At 43.1% G+C, this 20,012-nt stretch overlaps 1 protein-coding gene across 6 annotated transcripts in view; it reads right to left on the bottom strand.

Annotated features, from left to right (window-relative positions):
* The window catches only part of PPP1R12B (protein phosphatase 1 regulatory subunit 12B), a 121,115-nt gene that overhangs the window by 75,300 nt on the left and 25,803 nt on the right, over positions 1-20,012 (bottom strand). For all 6 annotated transcript variants that reach the window (XM_086476377.1, XM_086476373.1, XM_086476374.1 and 3 more), the window contains exons 2-8: positions 13,133-13,263; positions 11,043-11,161; positions 7,508-7,667; positions 4,991-5,135; positions 3,345-3,419; positions 816-895; positions 121-266 (exon numbers count right to left, since the gene is read on the bottom strand). In XM_086476377.1, coding sequence (XP_086332503.1) covers positions 121-266; positions 816-895; positions 3,345-3,419; positions 4,991-5,135; positions 7,508-7,667; positions 11,043-11,161; positions 13,133-13,263 — 856 coding nt within the window. The remainder of the gene's footprint in view (positions 1-120; positions 267-815; positions 896-3,344; positions 3,420-4,990; positions 5,136-7,507; positions 7,668-11,042; positions 11,162-13,132; positions 13,264-20,012) is intronic.

The following is a 20,012-nucleotide window of genomic DNA, read 5'->3' as shown; positions in this document are numbered from 1 at the left end:
AAGACTTTCGGGATGTCTTTAACAACTAAGCAAAAAAAAAAAAAAAAAGCAGTCATTCTCAAACTGATCCCCTAATATTGCTTGGCTAATGATTAAATCCCAAACTGTACTAAGCCTTACCTGACTCCTTTTCAGTATCTGATTCTGAAACTTCATCTTCTTCAGCTTCTTCCTCTTCTTCAGAACTAGAACTGCTAGAGTCCTTGTTCTCTTCCTCCATTTCCACGGACTTCAGCGTCTCTTCCTCATAAAGAATCTTCTCTTTGCTGCAACATATAGAAATTTTAAGGACTACCAGGCAAGTGAGTTATTTCTGGGTTCTACTTCTCAGGAACACATAGACATGATTTGCTACATATAGAACAAGCAAAAGGACAAAAATCCATCTACAGACTCCACACCCCATCGCTGCCAGCACTGCCCATTTGCCATGGATTCCAAAGTCAGTCTCACATTTCCCAAATTTACAAGCATTCCTCAATCCAAAAAAATGTGGTCTCTCTTTTCCTGGGCTGTACAGCTCTGTGCAACTGCAAAGCTGCAGTTCTCAGCCCAAAGGTCAAACTGATACTCAGCAAGAGCAGAAGCTGGGGACCAGGCACCAGCCCAACTCCTTGCTCTACCATTCAGTGGGTATGTTCAGGAACAGCTAAAATTGTATTTGAGAGCCCTCAAATTTAAAAGAAACCATGAAATGAGCATGATAAGCAGTCAACTTTTTTCCAACCAGCTGAGGCCAGCTGACTGCTAACAGATGAAGCTGGTCTCTCCCATTACTCCGTGCAGCTTCTTTTCAAAGAGGAAAAGAGACATACTTGGGGAAGAGTCCGCTTTGAGGCTTGCCGTTCATGTCGGCTTCAATCAGCTTGTTCCTCGTCTCCTTCTCACTTCGCAACTGTCAAAAATTCCCAGAAGATTGGAGAAAGAATGAAGTGACATCTTAACAAACCACCTCAGCACAATCCCATAATTACCATGGCATAAAGTCATCCCAACCTCGTTAGACAAAAAATACTGTGGATTTGTTTAACAAGCCAATTCACCAGATGCACATCTGCAAGAGCACTGGATGTCTTGGACTAGAGCTCCATAAGGGCCCAGCTACACACCCAGCATGTCCTTAGACTCAGCTGCAACCCAATAAAACCTTCAGAGAAGCCTGCAGCAGTCTCTGCTGAGAGCCAGTCGAATCCTAACTTCCACAGCCCTGCCCTGCATCTGCCCATGCAGTCACAGAGCTGGAGGTCTGTCCACATGTGTTTGTATTCCCATGAAATCAGGCTAGATTCAGTGAAAAATTCGCTGCTTTTGTAGCTATTATTTACTTGCTCTCAGAGGAGAGCATTCAAGCATGCCCTGCACAGGCAACCGGGGGCTCTCCCACGAGGATCGGTGACTTGTCAATGCTGGCACTCGAGAGACTTAAGTCATTGCACAAGAATACCTGTGGTCACTGCAGCAACTGAAATATTTTGCCCAGAGAGCAGCAATATTAATTTTGTCACCACTGATGGACAAAGCAGTACCAAAAAATTGTTTCACTACTTTCTAGAACACAGTTGAGGTAGAAAAAGGGATGGCAATTAGAGGCTCAATTTTAAGGCTGTCTCTTTTGTGTCATGTCTAGCCTAATTATTCTTTCTCTTTTGATAGGAGCCGACACCAGGCACAAGAAGCAAAAGCTCTGCAAATTCTGAATATGGGAAAAGCTACAAGGAGTCCAGTGAAGAGCCAAAATTTGAGGTATAAATAGAGCAAACTGCTGGAGCACAGCAAAAAGCAAAGTGCAGGAAACAGCTTCATTCACAGGTAATTCAGAGACTGGGGAAAAAAAAACCCAACAAACCGAAACCAAATTAATTGCTTCCAGCAAACAAACCCCCCTCAGCTCTCCAATAACAGCAGCAAATCTAGCAAGGATGGCATATTGTTCTACTACAAGCTTTAGATTAAAAAGAAAAATCTGATTGGAGAGCCATTTTGAAAGTGAAATAAGGTACTTAAGGGAATGTCATGGAATGGCCTGTTTCACCCTTGACAAACCTAAGTTTTCTATTTTAAGTGATAAAAATGGCACATGATAAACACACACGATAAAATGGCATTTCTATTAAAAAATCATATCCACTAAAAAGAAGTGTGATAGAATCTGGATTCTTCTCCTCTTCCCAGTTCTACTGTAGCTTGCTACACTCCTTCAATAAATGGAGAAGGCCTTTATATAGTGCTACTATATAGAGAACAAGGGGGGTGCTAGCCCCTGTGAAGCAGGCCTAAAAATGGGCTAGCACCCACCCAAAAAAATTCTTGTCGTTTTGCTTTTTCTTTTCTTCTCAGGAGTGCAGTTATCTGCAGAATCCTGGTGTAGGGAGATAGGAGGAAATCCAAAATACAACACTGATAGTATTTATCAACACTTCATTTAGGGAGAAGCTGATTAATTTTTAAAAAGATTCTGTGAATGTGAAGGATGCTATTTAAGGATGACAGCAGCTGTGTTATGATCAGAGCTTGAGCTCTACCACCCACATTGTCAGTTCCTCAAAATACTTTACCGGGTTTTATCAGCAGTGCTCTCATTATGTCTGTTTCCGAATCCAACTTTTAAAATTACACTTACTGATTTTTATTTTTTTTTAAAGAAGGTTGGTTTGATTTTTTGGAAGCACCTAAATGAGAGATTTGAGTAGGTGAAATAGGAAAAAATGCAATCCAAAACCAACTTTCTGGCTTGACGACTGGCTTTACTTTGATCAAGATATAAGTTTGCTTTCCCTTTTTATGCCAAATTTCTGCTTATATCCCCTTCCGATATCTCCACTGCATTAGGAAATGGCAATTTAATTGGTTTTGAAATCACCAATATTTTAGTTCAAAATTCCCTGAAGCTTATTTCTTCTTGCTCAATCAAAAGTCTCCCTGTTGTAAGAAAGGCAGACACGGTAGCAGATCTCTTCCTCAACACTGACAGCGTATTTCCTTCGACGCAAACACGAAGTTGACTTGGATAATCGCTCATTAAGGAAAGAGCAGTTTGATGCTAGAGAGCTCGCCAGCTAACGAAAGCAACTGCAGAATAATAACGGTTCCAAAGATGAACGACACGTTCCTTACCAGTTTACATAACTCTGCATGTCAGCACGCTACTGACCTTGATGCAGTCATCCAGTTTTCTAGATTTCTAGCTATTAAAAATACTGGTGTAGTTAAATATTCCAAACGACTAACATAAAAAAAATAGCTGGGCCTCAGCTTCCTGCGTCTGTTGATGCCATATGTCTTGGAGAACACCCATGCATGAAAAGGTAATTGGAGAGGTGGAAAATGATCTGCCAGAAACTCACCACAGTCTGTTTCTTCTGCAGCATTTCTAAATGCTCAACTAGTCCCTCATCAGCCACGTCGAATGGCGTCTGGCCCTGATGCAATAAGAGAAGACAAGAGGATATCCCACACGGCACGGTGTTAATATTCAAAAAAAGCAGTAGTCACCAGTGAAGAACAGAAGTGAACATGCTCCACACCCTCCCTCCCCGCACGTGGAATAACATACTCTGACTCCAGAGCGGGGAAAGCCACGTGACAACGATGGCAGTTTTATGACTCAATCCATGATCGGAGCAACCTTAATCGTGGAAATGCAGTTCCCCGATTGCTGCTGCTCAAATTTAACAGTCAGGACTACTATACTTGAGTTTCCAGGTTTCTAAAAAGGACACTCTTGCACTGAGAAGAAATGCGATCAACCTGTTCTACTGCATCACCATGTATTTGAAGCTTCTGAAAGGCTGCCTATCATCAGCAGGCCGAAAAATCTGAGACCCATTTCCACATCCATGAGCATTTACAAAATAAAACAAACCAGAAAAATTACTCTGGGGCACAAAACAAGAAATCAGTTACATTTTCACCATAACTAAAGGTATAATAACCATTTAATTAACAACACATAATGAAACCTGATTGCTAGGGAGCAAAGAAATAAGGATGCCTTGGCCATCTGACCTAGCAAGGTAACAATCCTTGACTGGAAAGAGCAGGTGATGCAGCAAACCCAACTGTGTCTGTTTCTTTTCAAGCCTAGCACTATACAAACCCCACACACATTCCAAACTCTTTGGAAAAGCACCTGATGGCACTTAAAAAAGATTCCTTGTATTTTGGGATGCCAAAGAGCTCACCAGACTGAACCGGCTCCGTCTCAGAGCCATTTCTTTGACATCGGTTTCCACTCAAACCTCACAGTGCCACACTCCTCTTATCAAAGGAGCTGGACCAAGCACACCCAAGCTCATTTCCTCCCCCCGAGCAGCCGCAGCGCGACTGACCCCGCTGCAGCAGGAAGCCGTTCACAGCTGCTGCCTGGACACCACAGCAGGGAGGGGAACACAAAGAACAACCCTGGACAAGCACACGTCAGCTCTTGAAAAGCCACAGCTCCTCAAGGAAAGGCTGCTAACTATTAGGATGGAAGAGGAATTTTTCCTCCTTTTTTTTTTTTTCTTCCATCTTATTTTTCTTTACTCTTTTCTGACAAATCTGAATCAATTTTTCAGTTTCCCTTTTTACAACCAATATAGTACAACAGGACAGATGTAAAGCTGCCCGTTTCTCAAGGGTTCACGAGTTTTCAGTGCCTTACACCTCAATATTAGCACATGACTTCGTACTCTAAGACTGTCTTCTTTTGTTGCTGGTTAATTTGTCAGGATTACATCAAAACAGGAAAGCACGGATTAGCCCCTAGAGTTTCTTACAATCTTGGTTTAGTCACTGATCTTTTCCAGTAACACTTGAAATCTTTTCTGCCTTCCTCCAGTCAAGAGTCTTTATTTTCTGATGCTTTTAAACGCTCCAGGGCACACGCTAGGAGAACTGCTCACTATGTAACATTGTCATGACATTGGATCAAGTGGGAGGCAATAAAGTTGATATTCATCTGGCTACAAAATACGTTGCATGAGTTGTGCCAACATCTACGCGTACTGACCAGCTTGTTCCTGATGTCCATATCACACAGCGCCTCAGCCAGGATGGAGCAAGCTTCCTTCACTCCCCAGTGTGCCGCAGCATGGAGCGGAGTCCAGCCGTCGTTGTCCTGGACATTCAAATCAAACCCAGCCTGGATCAAGAGCCTGAGGAAAGAAGCAATATTGATTTCTGACCCCCTGAGAACGACTTCTCGACACAGAAGAGTTCACACCGTAGCCACAGAGCACGTAGCATGGTTCACAGTAAGCCAGCAGTTTCTTAACTTGTTTATTCACCTAAGCAACATCCCAATCGATGTGCTTGCAACTGTAACAGAAAAGGGCAGTAAATGAAAAGAAAAAGGGACTTTGCTGCAAAACCTGCTGGAAAGCGTCTAATTGATAAGGTTCCCTTTCGGCATCTCCTCAATTGGAAGAACAGCCTAATTTCTAATCTGGCACCGGTGACCCAGTCTGAACTCCCGCTCCAAGGGATGAGAGACACCAGACTCGCTCAGGCGCTAAGCAAACAGCTCTGCAGACTGCCATCTCCGTAACCAGGAGCCAAGCACAGCACCTAGCGTGAAAAGGGCACCTGGTGACTGGAGCTCAGTCGTGGTTCTACCGGAGAACAAGGCCACACCATCGGAACAGTCTGTAAGGAGACGAGGCCAGCAGGACTGCCAGGCAACAAGCACTGACACTACTGTGATGGACAGATGTGAAATTTATAAGTTAACCAACCCAAAGTGCATTTTTGCAGACCAATCCTTGCACAGTTAAAAGGAAATCTTGCCCAAGTGAACCTGCCTCACATCACGTTCACCACTGTGCACCTTCCACCCACCCCCTTCTCCATCAGACCAGGGCACTAGTGTTTCATAGCATCTGGAGCTTGAATATTTAATACAAAACAAACAGAAGAGGGTCAGTTGTAGTCTGAAGCTTCAGAGCCATAGGCACACTGGTACGCCAGTGATCAGGAGAAAATACTGAGCAGCTCATGTTTCAAAACCGACTATTATCCAAATTGCTTAGATATTGAAGAACATCCCAGGGGAATTCTGCAAGTCCGGTAAAACTGCTACTGAAAATTCCCATTGTGGGAAACTCCACCACCCAGAGCCACCTTCCTGCAGCACAAGGGAAATCCAGCATGACCCCAGAATGGCACCAACAGTTTTGAAACTCCTGCAGCTTTACACCGATGCGTTACTGTGCTAAATAAAACACAGTCACTCTATAGCAACAGTGGGTTTCTCCGCGAAAGAAATTTTAAATTAGGTGTTGACTTTACGTTGATTTTCCAGCTGGCAAAAGGGAGGAACATAGCTGCTAAGAGACTCAAGGTCACAGACAAATTCCACATCTCATTTGAGAGTTAGCTAGCTCCTGGCTTTCAGTCCCTCTGGTTTCAGTCACTGAAGCTTTGTATTTGAACTTACAGGGTGGCCATAAAACACACAAGAGTGAAACCATGTCAGCTCTCCGTGAGACCTGTTTTATCATTCTAACAATAAATGCCAAGGAGTAGTTGCCCAGAACTAAGTCACCCTGCAAACAGTGAATGCAGCCTTCGTTGAGGAGTACTGGATATACAGCCCTCCACTGAAAGTCCACAGGACCAACACCTCAAGTTCAAGAGATGTTACGTTTCTATTCCACAGAAGCTGTGTTGGATTACTGTTCTTGGGCACGGTACAGGCACAGACACCTTATAACTCAATTATAAGCTCTAAGGAATGAATACTAATAGGAAATATGGAGAATTACAAAATTACCAGAGCTTGACATTGAGTTATGCCACTTAAAACTATGAAATTAAGGATCAAGATGGATGAACGCTTCCAGAAGGGATTTTAACACAGGCAAGAGAGTAACCTTGCTGATGTTTACAGGCAGGTCCAGCCATACACAAAGAGCAGAGAAGAAAGCTTTATTGTTGGAAACCTTAATTTGACCTTACCTGTAAAAATATTAATGCTTTATTGCCAGGAAACACTACATTGGCAAGTTTATGTTCATAATAAGATTATTAGTGCCAGAGTGGTAGAAGCAGAACTGCGATGTGTTGGAATCCCTCTGTCACTCCTGACAGCTGCAGAAGGTGAAGGGGACAGTGAGAGAAGGGTGGACACTGCATTTTGCCACTAGACTGGTCATTATCAAACATGATTCTCATACAGCATGTATTGTCACTTCACAGGCTGAAATTGTGCTTTTATGCCATAATACTGTTTTACTTGCCAGTCCTAAACCTATTATTCTACTAGTGAAAATTAAACCTTCTAATTTATGTCTCAGTCTCTGAAAATCTTTCACCACTTTAAAGGCCTAGAGGTATGAAGGGGAATCTTCCAGTCCCTATACATTTCTCGGTGAACATATGGTTGGGCACATAAATCTACAGAGCCTGTTGAGAAACAGCAGCCTGAAAATCTCAGTATGAAAGTGATTTCTCTCAACTATAAAGCTACCGTCTTCCTTGTGAAAACCAGCCTTAATTCAATGCATCAGCCCTGGGAAGGAGCTCCTACCTCATCACTTCAGAGTAGCCCTTTGCCGCAGCAACATGAAGAGCCGTGGCACCTGTTCGAGGCTGCTTTATATCTTCAATTCTCCCACTGTTCAGCCACTGTCGGGCATCCTGTAGCATTTGCTGTTCCTCTTCTTTTCTTGCCAGGTCTAGGTCTACACCTAAGAAGGTGAAGCACAGAAGAAGAGATTATCAAGTGAAAGCTCTCACGAACACGTTAAACTTACCCTGTGTTTCATTTGCTATACAATATTACTAACCTCTTTGTAATCTTCCACAAAAATCATCAAAAGTATTTTCTAGGAGTTGGGAGAACTACTGCATCACTGACGAAGACTTCAAAGCTGTCTGACTTAAAAAGCCTGAAAGTTGAGCCACTGGTTGCAAACCAGCCCAACTAACTACCAGCTCAACTGTGAGCCAGCTATGGGTGGAAGGACTGTGCTCTAAATATGCAGTGTCCTAGACAGAAATAACCAAGTCACGAACAACAGCCCAACAAACTGAATTAAATAACAGCGTGAGTTTAGTCTACAGTGAAGACCTGAAGAGATGATCCTAAGGAGTCTCCTGCAAGAGCAGCACAACTCGAACAGTACGGTCACTTAAAATTCAGCACGATTTGCAAACTGCACGTAAGGTGATCTCTGCACTGCACCAGCATCATTTGCGCCAGGCACACCGAAACAATACTTAATTCCTCTGAGCAGCAAACTGCTAGATTCTTACAAAACACAATTCTAAATCATTTTGAGGATAGAAAGAAAAAAAAAAATCTAATCTGATGGCTTAAGAGATCTGCTTCAGATGAAGTCAGACCAAATCACACATCTGGTATAACAGACACCTGGACTACGGGGCTTTCTGAGAGATGGGTTTCCCACCCTGGAAACAACTGCTACTATGGGGAGAGGCCAGGTGGGTCTGGCTGATGGGCTGTGTCAATTGTCACTAAACCAACAAGAAGCGAAACTGTCTTAGACTTGTTTTCATAAGTGGGGTTTTCACGATCACGAGGTCATGTAAGGATGATGTATCAATCAGAAGTACAACGCAGCTCCACACAAGATTAATCAGACTAGAGCTCGCTGACTCAGGGAAAAAATATGAAGAAGATGAGAAACCTCAAAAATCAAGAAGGGTGTTGAAGAGCAACCGTCCCTATGGATCAGTTATTTCAGTATGACAGTGTCATGATTCCCAATTAAATTATGGGGCATTAGGTTCAAAACAGAACAAAAAGAAAACACTTATCAACTCAGAGTCTGAACTGTGAAACCCACTACTGCAGGATGTTACAAAGATTAGAAATACAGCTGGCTTCAGAATAAGGATTAGACAAATTTGTAGTTATTAAACATAATGCTGCACATGCCAGGAGTTCCCAAGAAGGACTGCACAAGTTCATGAAACAGAAAGCCACAGGGGATTCATGAGTACACAGAAAGTCCATCTGGCTCAGGAATTCCTTGAGGCACAGTGGCTGGAGGCTGGGAAAATGTTTGGGAGAGGAATCATGCACACTTGTCCTGTTGTTGCAGTTTGCAGCAGGCATCTGCTTTTAGCTACCGTTGAGGACCAGCTACAGAGCAGGATGGACACTTATTTAAAGTTTATAACACATTTAGTCCAGCAGTTATGATCCTTTAAACTCTGTCAATGGGAAGCGGCTCAGTGGAGACAGATGGTTGTTTCAGGGCATCTTAGCAGGATGCCGCTAATGTGGTGAAGCAATGAAAAAGCCAAGCAGAATCACAAGAAGTGTCAGGCAAAATATCTGCAGTTGAGGCAGAATTACATGAAGAATTGTGTCTACAGTCAGCGTTTGTTTTACTGGGCTGTCCAAACCAAGCCTGTCTCCTCTCTGCAGTCAGGCTTCCTTGGATGCCCAGGAAGGTACAGATCCTTTCCTTACATCAGTGTAACTCGTCTCACAACCTTACAAGGCATGGTTTGGACAGCCCAGTAAAACAAACCCTGACTGTAGACACAATTCTTCTTTTTCAATACGTGAGCAAACGAAACATATGGCAGAAGGGCTATTTAAGCTTATTTCAAAGTGGAGGGAAAAGGTGAAGAAAACACAAGTAACCTTGTCACAAAGACCAGACTAGAAAGTGCAAAGTTCCTGTTTACCAGAAGGAACACGATTCTGCATCGATTTTCCAGGAGGAACGGTAACACAAATAACAACCAGCTCTCAGATGGACAGCTACAAATTGACCAGTAGAACAGTAACACAGCTGACAAAGGGGGTCTGAGCAGTAAGGGACAGAGCTCTTCCTAACTATACCTGAAAATAGCTTAAAAAATAAAGTCACCATAATGTGCCAAGCAGAATACATCTGTTAGAAGAGGACTGGATCCAATCCACATGCAAACCACCCCAACGCCAACCTGCAGTCATAAAATAATCTAGACTGGGAAGAATCTTTGGGGGTCTCTAGTCCAAATCCTTGCTCAAAGACGGGTAACTTCAAACCCAGATCAAGTTGCTCAGAGCTGAATGCAGCTGAGCTTTGACTACCTCCAATGATGGAGATTTCACGAGTCCCTGTTCCAGCACTTTCCTGGGAAATGATTTTCCCCATATCTCTCTCTCTCTCTGCAGTCAGAATGCCCCTTGTTCAAACCTATGACTTTTTCATCTCATTGTGTCACTGGGCAGCTCTGAGAAGAGTCTGGCTCCTTTGCCTCTACAGCCTCCCTCCAGGTGGCGGACAGCAACTGGATCCCCCTGGCAACTTTCTGTTCTCGAGGCTAAACAGGCAGTCCAGACATACCCCATGTGCAGTTTGGTCTGTACCAGATCCATCTGCCTCAGTTCATCACTTCCTACTCAGTTAAGATAAATACATCATTCAAAATCATTGTTGATCCACTTCATTGATAGGGTTTAAACTTCTTGCACGTATATACAGACACCTAACCACTCGCTGATTAATTTCATGAGTACAAAGAAAATTTTACACTGATGAAGCATTTCTAAATTAAAACACAAGTCACGCTGTCCAAGGCGTTTCTTCTACCAGTGATGTTTTTGCAGGGACTGCACAGAGAGCAGCCCCTCAGACTGGCAGACCTGATGAGCAAGGAGAAATGGCAGAGCAGATGGGCTGCAGAAGTCTAGGGAAGGATCAGGATAAAGCAGGTCACTCCAGGCCAGGCATACTCATTTCCCAGTCCCCACTCTTGGCAGGGCTGTAAATCTCACCTCTATATTATCAACTCAGTGAAACAAGACCTTTCATCGATACCAGAGGTCAGAATCAAATCTCACTTTAAAAGCAAACAGATCTAATGAATCAGCTTTCAGTCCTGTGGAATCTTGCTTTGAAGAATCCTACTAAGGACAGAGGCTGCGAACCACAAACCTCCTGCATCTGTTCCACTGTTCTGCTACCAAAGCAACATTTGTCTGTTGCCTCTTGGGCCAGATTTCAGCTCTCTTCACCTACAGACAGGAAGCCAACAGAACTTTCTCACAGAAACTCGTAGAGGTCTAACTCACATATTCAGTGCCACTACTGATTTACCTTGTTTCTTTACTTGTTCCAGAAGCAGGTCCTTCATGGCTGCTTCCTCTGCGATGTCTGACGGGACTTCACCTTCACTGTTCACAGCAGCCACGTTGGCTCCATGACTAATTAGGTACCTGTGTGAGTGAGACCCAAACCAACGTATTAGACCTCGTGTGCAGGCTTCAGGGCAACTTATACAGTAAAGCAAGGAGCAGAACAATGTATTTGGCTTCCTCATTCAGGTTCAATTACCAAATGAGTATCTCACTCTTATCAAATATCTAGACTAAAAAAGTTCATTGTTAAATGCAATGTCCTTGGTCAGTGGCTCATAGTTTTTGCTTCTCTACAGTTATTCAAAGACCCCTAGTTCCTGCACTAACCTAATAATGCTTTTTTTCTTTTTTTTTTTTTAGAAAAAAGTAATAATTAAAAAAAAGGTCAATCCCTCATCAATTTCTTAATCTGTCTTTTTATAACTATACCAAAAGTTCATTCAAGACAAGTCTTCTTCAGCTTGTACCCAGTAAAATCCTAGGAAGTAAAAAATTATCTGTTTAAACATACAGATCTAGGAGGGTGACACAGAAGATATTTTTGCTTGGATTTGTTTTAAAATTTATTTTCAATGCCTTTGAGAAATAGTTACCAGTATTCCAATTTTGGCAACTTTTTGGTAGGTGTGGTGCACAAAATACAGCAGTACAACACCCAGAAATAAATGAGCCACAAAAAATATTTTTTTGTTTACAATATATCGTAGAAGACTATCTTGAGAAATACTATTGTTTTCCATTATTCTTCTAACCTATCATGCAGCTTTTCTCTCAGAAGAATTATTTCACTTGGTAAACTTCCATTTACATCTGCCTGTTCTTTGGTTCCAGTTATTCTAGCCCTTTGGGTCATATATTTGAGCAACTCTCAAAGTCTCAGAGCAACTTGCTGGTTCAAAAGCAGCAGTCTGGTATCAGTATCCTCCCTGGGACAGACAGACTATTAGTCCTTTGTGAGCATAATGATCAGATGCAGAATGTTTGTTTCAAACCTTGGAATCAGAAACTGTGCCAAGAGTCATCAAATCTTTGTTGGGAGTCACTTACAGCAGGTCATTGCTTTGCTTTAAACGTACTGGACAAAACTCTCGGTTATACTTACTGTCTCTTCTTTCGTAGTATTTTATGTTTGTACTCACTAGCTGATCTAATCTCTCTACAGCAGGCCACAGAATTTCACCCAGTTATGTCCAAACTGAGCTCAGTATCTCGTGTTGTAAACAAAACAAAAAATACAACACGACAATGCTCTAATTGTGAGTTCAGTAACAAGCAGTTACTTTTATCTACTCCATCTTTTGTCAGACATTATACAAGAAACAGAAACGTAAGATCTAAATTTGAAGAAAAAAAAACTGTTGGCATATTGGTGACTCCAGAGCCCAGGATGTTGCACTTCTCTCTCAGAAGTCTCCACGCTACTGCAGTACTGTTCACGTAGGCCTGTCTATGGCAAGAAAACGTAGTCACTTTGCAAAGCCTCAGAACAAGGGTGGGCATTGGTGCAGCCCTTCTTTGACCTGTTTTACTGTACACCAGGTATCTGCCGTTCAGGGTTTACACCAGAATAGCTGTATGTGTGTAATTACACTAACAGACATTTTGTACAGAGACAGAATTCCGTTCTGTTAGAGGAATAAAGTCCAAAATCGCTCTTAGGTAACACTTAACATTCTGCAGGGGCTCCCCGCTGACGGAAGCGCACGGCAAAGACAGTCAGGGGCAGCGGAGCTGTGCTTCGTTACACGTCTCCGCATTAGCGGGCCTCCCTCTCAGCCATCGCTTTTCCCTCTTGCTTGGCATTTCAGCTGAAGTATCTAATGAATCGTAAGTCACTGTAATGGGATCATCAACAAAAGACAACCAGTTACAGCTTCCACCTTAATCCTCACAAATGAAGAATTCAGGAACAGGAGAAATGCATTTATTTTCACCATTGCTTCCCAAGCCATTGTCTAAGTCTCAGAGCATCAATCACCTGTGTACCTGCTCTGAAGAGAAGGCAGGGAAAGTGTTATAAATACCCAGAATAGCCTGAAACTCACTCACTCTGCTATGTTCAGATAGCCACACGATGCCACTGCATGAAGAGGGGTCCAGCCCTCGTTATCTTGTTGGTTCACATTGGCTCCATTTTCTACAAGGAACTTCACCATGTCCAGGTTCTCATCTATACAGGCCTGAGGGAGAAGGGGAGGGAGACATCCAGGGGAGGGAAGGATTGAAGAGAAAAGGAAGGAATAAAAAAAAGGGGGGGTTTGTGTTAAATCAAGTGCACAACCTCCATTTGCAGTTTATTGGCAACAGGTAATTCCTGGGCTGAATTTCCCACACTGTGAGCTAGCACATCTTAAAATGGAAGGTAGCGTGAAGTTGGGAACTAAAATAAATTGATTTCAGAAATTTCAAAAATTAATTGTAACTCAGAGAGTCCCCAGGTGGACAATCTCTAAATTTGCTCAAGCTTTACTTCTCACCAATTGATCTGTTCCCTTCCTCTCTCCCACACTGTTATCTCCCTGGAGCGAGGACACTCTGTAAAATGATATATCTGTATTAGTTTTAGGTATGGCATCAAATTCCTCTAAGCAAGGCAAGCTATGTATTTACTTAGATTATGTTGTTCCTTCAATACATTAACGAAATAACACCATAACAATGAACGAAATGAGATATCACTAGTGGTAGGGATGAGCAGGGAAAGCACGAGGTCAAGAAGCCTGACTAAAGCAGACTGTACTGGATGTTGCCCTTTACAGACGTAACCATAGCAAAAGCAGAGTTTTAGAGAAGTTATTAACTTCTTTATTCAGCAGCGTTTATTCATTTTCCCGAGTATACAAAGAACAACTGTCCCTGTTAGCTCTACAGACCCTGTGCGCTACTGAAGAGAATGACAACCCTTTCTTAGGCGCTGTATTAATTCCAGAGCCTGCATTTACAGAGACCTGCTAGCTTTGAAGTTGCCAGGAGAAAACCGAGCTAGATTTTCAAGTCTCAGCACTTCTGTTGGGTGGAATTCCTCCTTCCTCAAATTCCTGGCTACAGCACGTTCTGCACTGCATTTACAGTTCACTGGAGGCTGCTATTTAAGGATGAGCTGGCAATTTAATACATACATCCAAATGCACGTGCCTCAGCTGAGAAGCACCGAGCATGACTAGGAGGCAAAAGCACTGGCTGTTACTGTATGTCCATCTACAGGCAGAAACCTAGGTCCTCATTACTAGAGAGGGAATCAGCTTGGTCAAAATTCCTTCAAAATCATAGCACTAGATTGTTTTATATAGCTTGCTGTGGGCATATCAGATGACTTTCAGATGATTGTTCTTCTAAAACAAGCAACACTGACCATCCATGCCTATCCTAGCAAGCACTGAAAATGAGGAAATTGTCTTTAACCAATGCCCCCTCCACCCCCTGAGACAATCCTGGATTATCTAACACATCCACATTATCTAACACTAAAATCCATCTATTTTGCTTATTTCAAAGGACAGGCATGCCCTACCCCACAACATCCAACTCTGTTATTTCTACTGTAAGTACAAATCCCAAACCAGCCTTTTACCCCACAAACACAAGTTATTCCTATATTTGCTTGGTCACAAGTAGCCGTGCAAAAGACTACCTGTGAACTTCAAAAGCAAAAGCTTTTAAACCTCTGGCCTCTAGGGAAGCATGTGTCAGAAAGCTAACTCCTAGTACAATCACTTGGCAAATGCTGGAAAACGCAGGGTACACCTATGGTGCTAGGAAAGGATCCCCTGGGAGCAAACCCAAGCACCCAAGTCCAGAGTGTGCCTAGGCTGAAGTGTTAGCATGCTTCCTTGCTCTGTTTTAGACTGGTTTAAACTTACTCTTTGCCAGAAAAGCACAAGCATAATTCTATTTTACTTCAGGGACTGCTCCAAACCCCAGAACGGATGAGACTGCCCCTGGGATGGCTCCATCCACCCCGGCCAGTCCATCGATACTCTCCCACCCTCAGGCACAAAAGCGCTTCACCCTATAAACCCAGCTCTGGGGCGCTTAATTTATGTCAGGCACTAGAACTGGGGAAAAAACCACCAACCCAAAAGAAAAATATTTGGGACTGAAGAGCATCACATTGAGGTCAGAGGAGTCCCACGTCCAAGCACAGTGGGGTAAGCCATGGTTACGGCTGAGCAAAGTAGATGCAAACCAGGTTCTACCACCAGCCTCAGGAGTAAGGTTTGTTCCTTGTTGCTCCTTTATTTTGATCATCTGGTCCAATCCCCTGCTCAAAGCTGGGCTAAACCTGGTGTTAGGTCAGGCTGCTCAGGGCCTGCTCCAGCCAGTTTTTACTGTCCGCAAGGACGGAGACACCACGGCCAGCCTGGGCCCTTGCCCCACTCCTCACCATCCTCTCGGTGGGTAATTTTTCTTACTACCTAATCAGGATTTTTCTTGCTGCAACTTACGCCTCCTGCTACAGTAGCACACATGTAGTCCCTGTGTTTCAGCAGGGGATGAGAGCAGGAAACACAAGCCAAATATTCCTACTGTCCAGGGGAACTAATGTTTGCCAAATATGCACGTGATTAATTTTGAAGACATATCCTAGAAGGGATACACTCCTGATTTCCATCATCCTGCAAACTATGCAAATAAATCTGTTAGTGGCTTACATCCATACCAGTGCACTCAAATGCAGCAGGAAGGTAAAGTCTGCAACGCACAGAGGTGGACATGGATACACAGAGGAACGTAATAATCTCTCTTCAGTTCAAAGAGCAATTTTTCGGGAATTCGAGTCCAAGCCTGCAAAATTCAGAGCTAATCTGTATTTTATTGTCACCCACGTTTATTCTGATATACTTTAAGTTTTGCCCCCAACATACCTCAAATAAATTATACTTACAATCTTATTGATGAGTTATTTACATTTTGACCTGGGAACACAACCATTATATATATCACTTTTTAAATAAAACTGACTTCATCTAAAAGTGTATAGCTCCGAGAATAGCCAAGACAAGTTCACCCACGCAGTGGTTTCTTTTGAGCACAATCACTTCTGGTTGACTAAAGAATTATAGCCTCAAAGAAGAATTTTATCAGCATGGCTCTGAAAGCAGCGAGGTAGATGTTTCATGCCTGTGCATACTTACTGCTCTGCTGTATTTGTTTGAGTATTACCTGCAGTTTGAGTGTAAACCTAAATTTAGACTCAAGAATGTCTCTATATTGTGAGCTTTGTATGTATTTGATGGGGAATTATATTTACATTGTTTATCATTCAAACCACCCAAATACACCCACTACATCTGCACATACTGGGAATCAGCCAAGAGTAAAGACCAGTTCTTGCTCAAGCCACTGGATATACTGGACTCTACGTATCTGCTTAGATGCATAAGAGCCTCCCCCCCTTCCCTTCTTTCACATTTCTGCCTGTTCTCGGCCCCGTTGTTCTGCTGGTCCCCATCTCGCGTGGTCCCCATGGAATGCATGCTAGAAACAGCAGGGATAATGGGATCAAACCCCACCTGTTCCTGCACAGAAATCTGCAGTAATTTGACTCGCCTGAAGAGATAAAACGATGCAAAGTGACAAAGCTACATGGGCGCTGACAACAGCAGGCATTCGCTCGCCTCCCCAAGGGAACCACAATGCATTTCATCTTTGCTCTCTGCATTTGCCACAAAGACAAAGCCAAGCACAAAGGTGTATTAAGTCCTTAACGGAGCAGCACTGTACTCTTTAACATCTAAGAAAAACAACTCTCGCTCCACCCTTCTGCATCTACGTATCGCGAAAAACTGCTGTTCAAGTTACGTGATCAAGCAGCGTGGCACTGCTCGACAAATACTTATTTTGGTATTGGTAGGGACACTTAAGAATAGAAACGAGCACAGAGTTGAGTAACCTGAACAGTTTTTCAAATGACGTGAGGCTGCATTAACATCAGCAGCTATGACTTCTTGCCTGCCTCAAGTATCGAAATGCAAGAATTTTTTGCATTTTTGTAGTATTACACCATATTAATTACATTGGCCAAGATTTTAAAAAGTGAGGTGTAGCAGGAGTTTCAAAAAATAGCACTCCACAAATAGAGGCACCGAATAATCCCCATGTCCAATACGACATATTTAACACATCTCGGAGCGATAATCACGAGGCCAACAATTGTGATAATGAATAAAACTGAGAATTTCTGAAAATCTTCCAAACTTCAAGAACATCTATAAAAGAGTTATGACAGAATAAATGGCAGCTTTTAGAAGCTGAGATGTATTTCTGTGTATATTTTTAAAGTAGCAACTGATTAACACTGAGATGTTGTCACAGAATTCATATTTGCACACACATTTATGGTATTAATAGTTTCATATATGCCACTTTTTACCAAGCTATAAATCAAAGAACAGAAATTCCCACTGATTAGAAGTACTCAGGGCACACGCTCGCCCACCTAAAACTTTTCGAGAGCCCTGATACCCCTCCAGAAAATCTCTGCTGTATGCTTTATTGCGCGCATCTGCCAAAATTAAGCACTGCAAAACACCGCATAAGAAAAACGCGTTCACTGAGATTCCGAGTGTAAAGTTCATCTCCTGGCTAAGCAAAATGGGTTACCTGAGGTTACGGGAGGAAGAAGAAGAGGACAAAGAGGAAGTAAAAGGGGTAGATGTGTCCTCCTTTAAGTACTATTAATCCCCCAACCTTAAATTTAGGAGAGTGGGTAAGTTTAGTAACCCGAGAGTATCTATCGCTATGCAAAGTTCTCCTCTTGTTTTTGGTACAGCATTCCTCGGGAGCACGGTAAGAATAACTACACCGGACAGCGATATTACAAAGCAGACCCCTGCCCCTCCAACCCCCAGAGGGAGGAAAGAAAATCAAACAAAGCTGACTGAGAGGTAACATCGCCTTTTTGGTGGGTAGTTATTTAATAACCACACCCTCCCCTAAACTGCCCTTCAAATTTGCTTCGCATAAAGAAAATCACAAAAGTGGATAGGCTTCTTTCTTTCAATTTTAGGCACTGCTAACCCTTGGCTGCTTGGTTTCACACGTAGAAGACGCTAAAAGCAAGGTTAACTACAGAGCACAGCATTTTTATCTCTACATTTTTAATTCTCTCTATCTTCTTTCTCTGTAAGAGATATAATACAACCTTCAAGGCAATGCGATAGGGTGGGAGTATGCGGTGACTATCTTTTGCTCTAATTGCGATCTTCATCAGGCTAATCTCTTACCATCCTTGTATTTTTCTTGGCAGCTGGTGAGCTCCAAGTGCTTCTGGAACGGCACTAATGTATTACAGTTTTAGCAGTCTTTGATGCAAACTGCATCCAGTGCCCAGAACTACCCACTAACCGCTCAAAGAAAGTTGGCTCATGTGATTTAAATCCCAGGCATCGCTGGGCAAGTCTCCATCCACAGCTCACGGTGTTCCTTCAGCTCCTGGCAGGGGACCAGCATTTAGCAGTTTTTCCATAGGGAGGAAGTGCTCAGTTTCTAAAATTTGCAGATACGGCATATTAGCTTCCCCCTCTCCGAGAACAGGTGTAGCCCTTTACAGCCAGGGACACTCGCTGCATTATTTTTTTTGCCAGTAGCTATTGCCAAGGCATTCTTCTTTCAAGCGTGAAGTTTACATTACAATAACGAAACGGGGGACACCAGGAAACATTACAGAACAACTCTGCAAAACTCTGCTCATCTGGCAAGGCTTGTTCAACAACGAGACAAAATCTGATCTTTATCTTGAATGACACCTCATTATTATAATAGTATTGTCAGTGTTTGCTTTCCTCAGAGCATACAGGACACACAAGTGTTGTCAAACTTCTGATAAGTATCAGCAATGCAACAGTTCCAACTGCCTGAGGAGGTTTTCGTTTGCATATCTCCTGGGCATCCCCCGCAGGACAGAGACAGGAAGATCAGGGAGTAAAAGGAGCCCGATGGGATGAGACTGAAGGGTTCAGAGGACCAAGAATCGAGTTCCAACCAGGTGTAAACAGTACAAGACTGCTCACTTTCTAGTGGCGGGGGGGGGGGGCATCACATTTAGCAAAACACCAGCCTATGACTGGTGTTACATTCTCACTATATCACAGATTCATACAGGATAGCAGCGAGGAGAGCAACTAAACCACCTGACAGATCCCTAAGAATTCCTAAGAAATTGCTTGGGATCAGCTGAGTGAGAAAAAAATACCTTTTCACCTCCACATGGAGAAAGGGGGATGGTTACAAACCCAGAAGAACAGAGAATTATGGCAATAATTGCACATCAGCAGCGCTGTCACAGGTATCCGCATTAAGGCAATCGTTTTGTGCACAACTTCCCAGCGTGGTGGGAGTTGAACATAAACACACGAACAACGTTCAGTGCAACCGTTTGCAGGCAGAACGGTTCTCACCAGCGTTCCAGTAAGAGCTGCTCAGCAGCACGGGCCCTCCAGCTGCCGTCTACCTGCACAGCTCGGTGGCACTGCGTACAGTAGCCCACATAACGAGGGTGAACTTGGCTGAGAGCATATTGCATTTCTAAATGCAGCCCCATTGAGTAAATATTTAGTTTACAAACAGTATGTCACATCACCCAGTGTCATATGAGCATGGAACGAAATAGCAGTGTGCATACAAGAGCCTGGAATCAAAGCCAGCCAGGAAACCTGTAATAACTGCTGTGGTTTTAATTCTGTCTACATATAATTTGCTGGTGCTCCCTCCTTGGTTGGTCAGAATTTGAGAGAGAGAACCTATGTGTTTTCTCGAGGTGGAGGAAAGATGCAAGAAGGGAAAAGAAAAAGCTACATGCTTGGCTTCCATGTTACGTATTTCTACTATGAACACATCAGTCTTGTGACAGAACCCGATCACGGTGACTTCTCAGCACAGAAGAGTGAAAATCTTGTAATCCTACCGTGTCGGATTCTCGGGTAGCAAT

The sequence above is a fragment of the Leptosomus discolor genome, chromosome 21 (genome assembly GCF_034619465.1).
Source record: "Leptosomus discolor isolate bLepDis1 chromosome 21, bLepDis1.hap2, whole genome shotgun sequence".
Classification (NCBI taxonomy): domain Eukaryota; kingdom Metazoa; phylum Chordata; class Aves; order Leptosomiformes; family Leptosomidae; genus Leptosomus; species Leptosomus discolor.
This window is presented reverse-complemented; position numbering and strand designations above follow the sequence as displayed.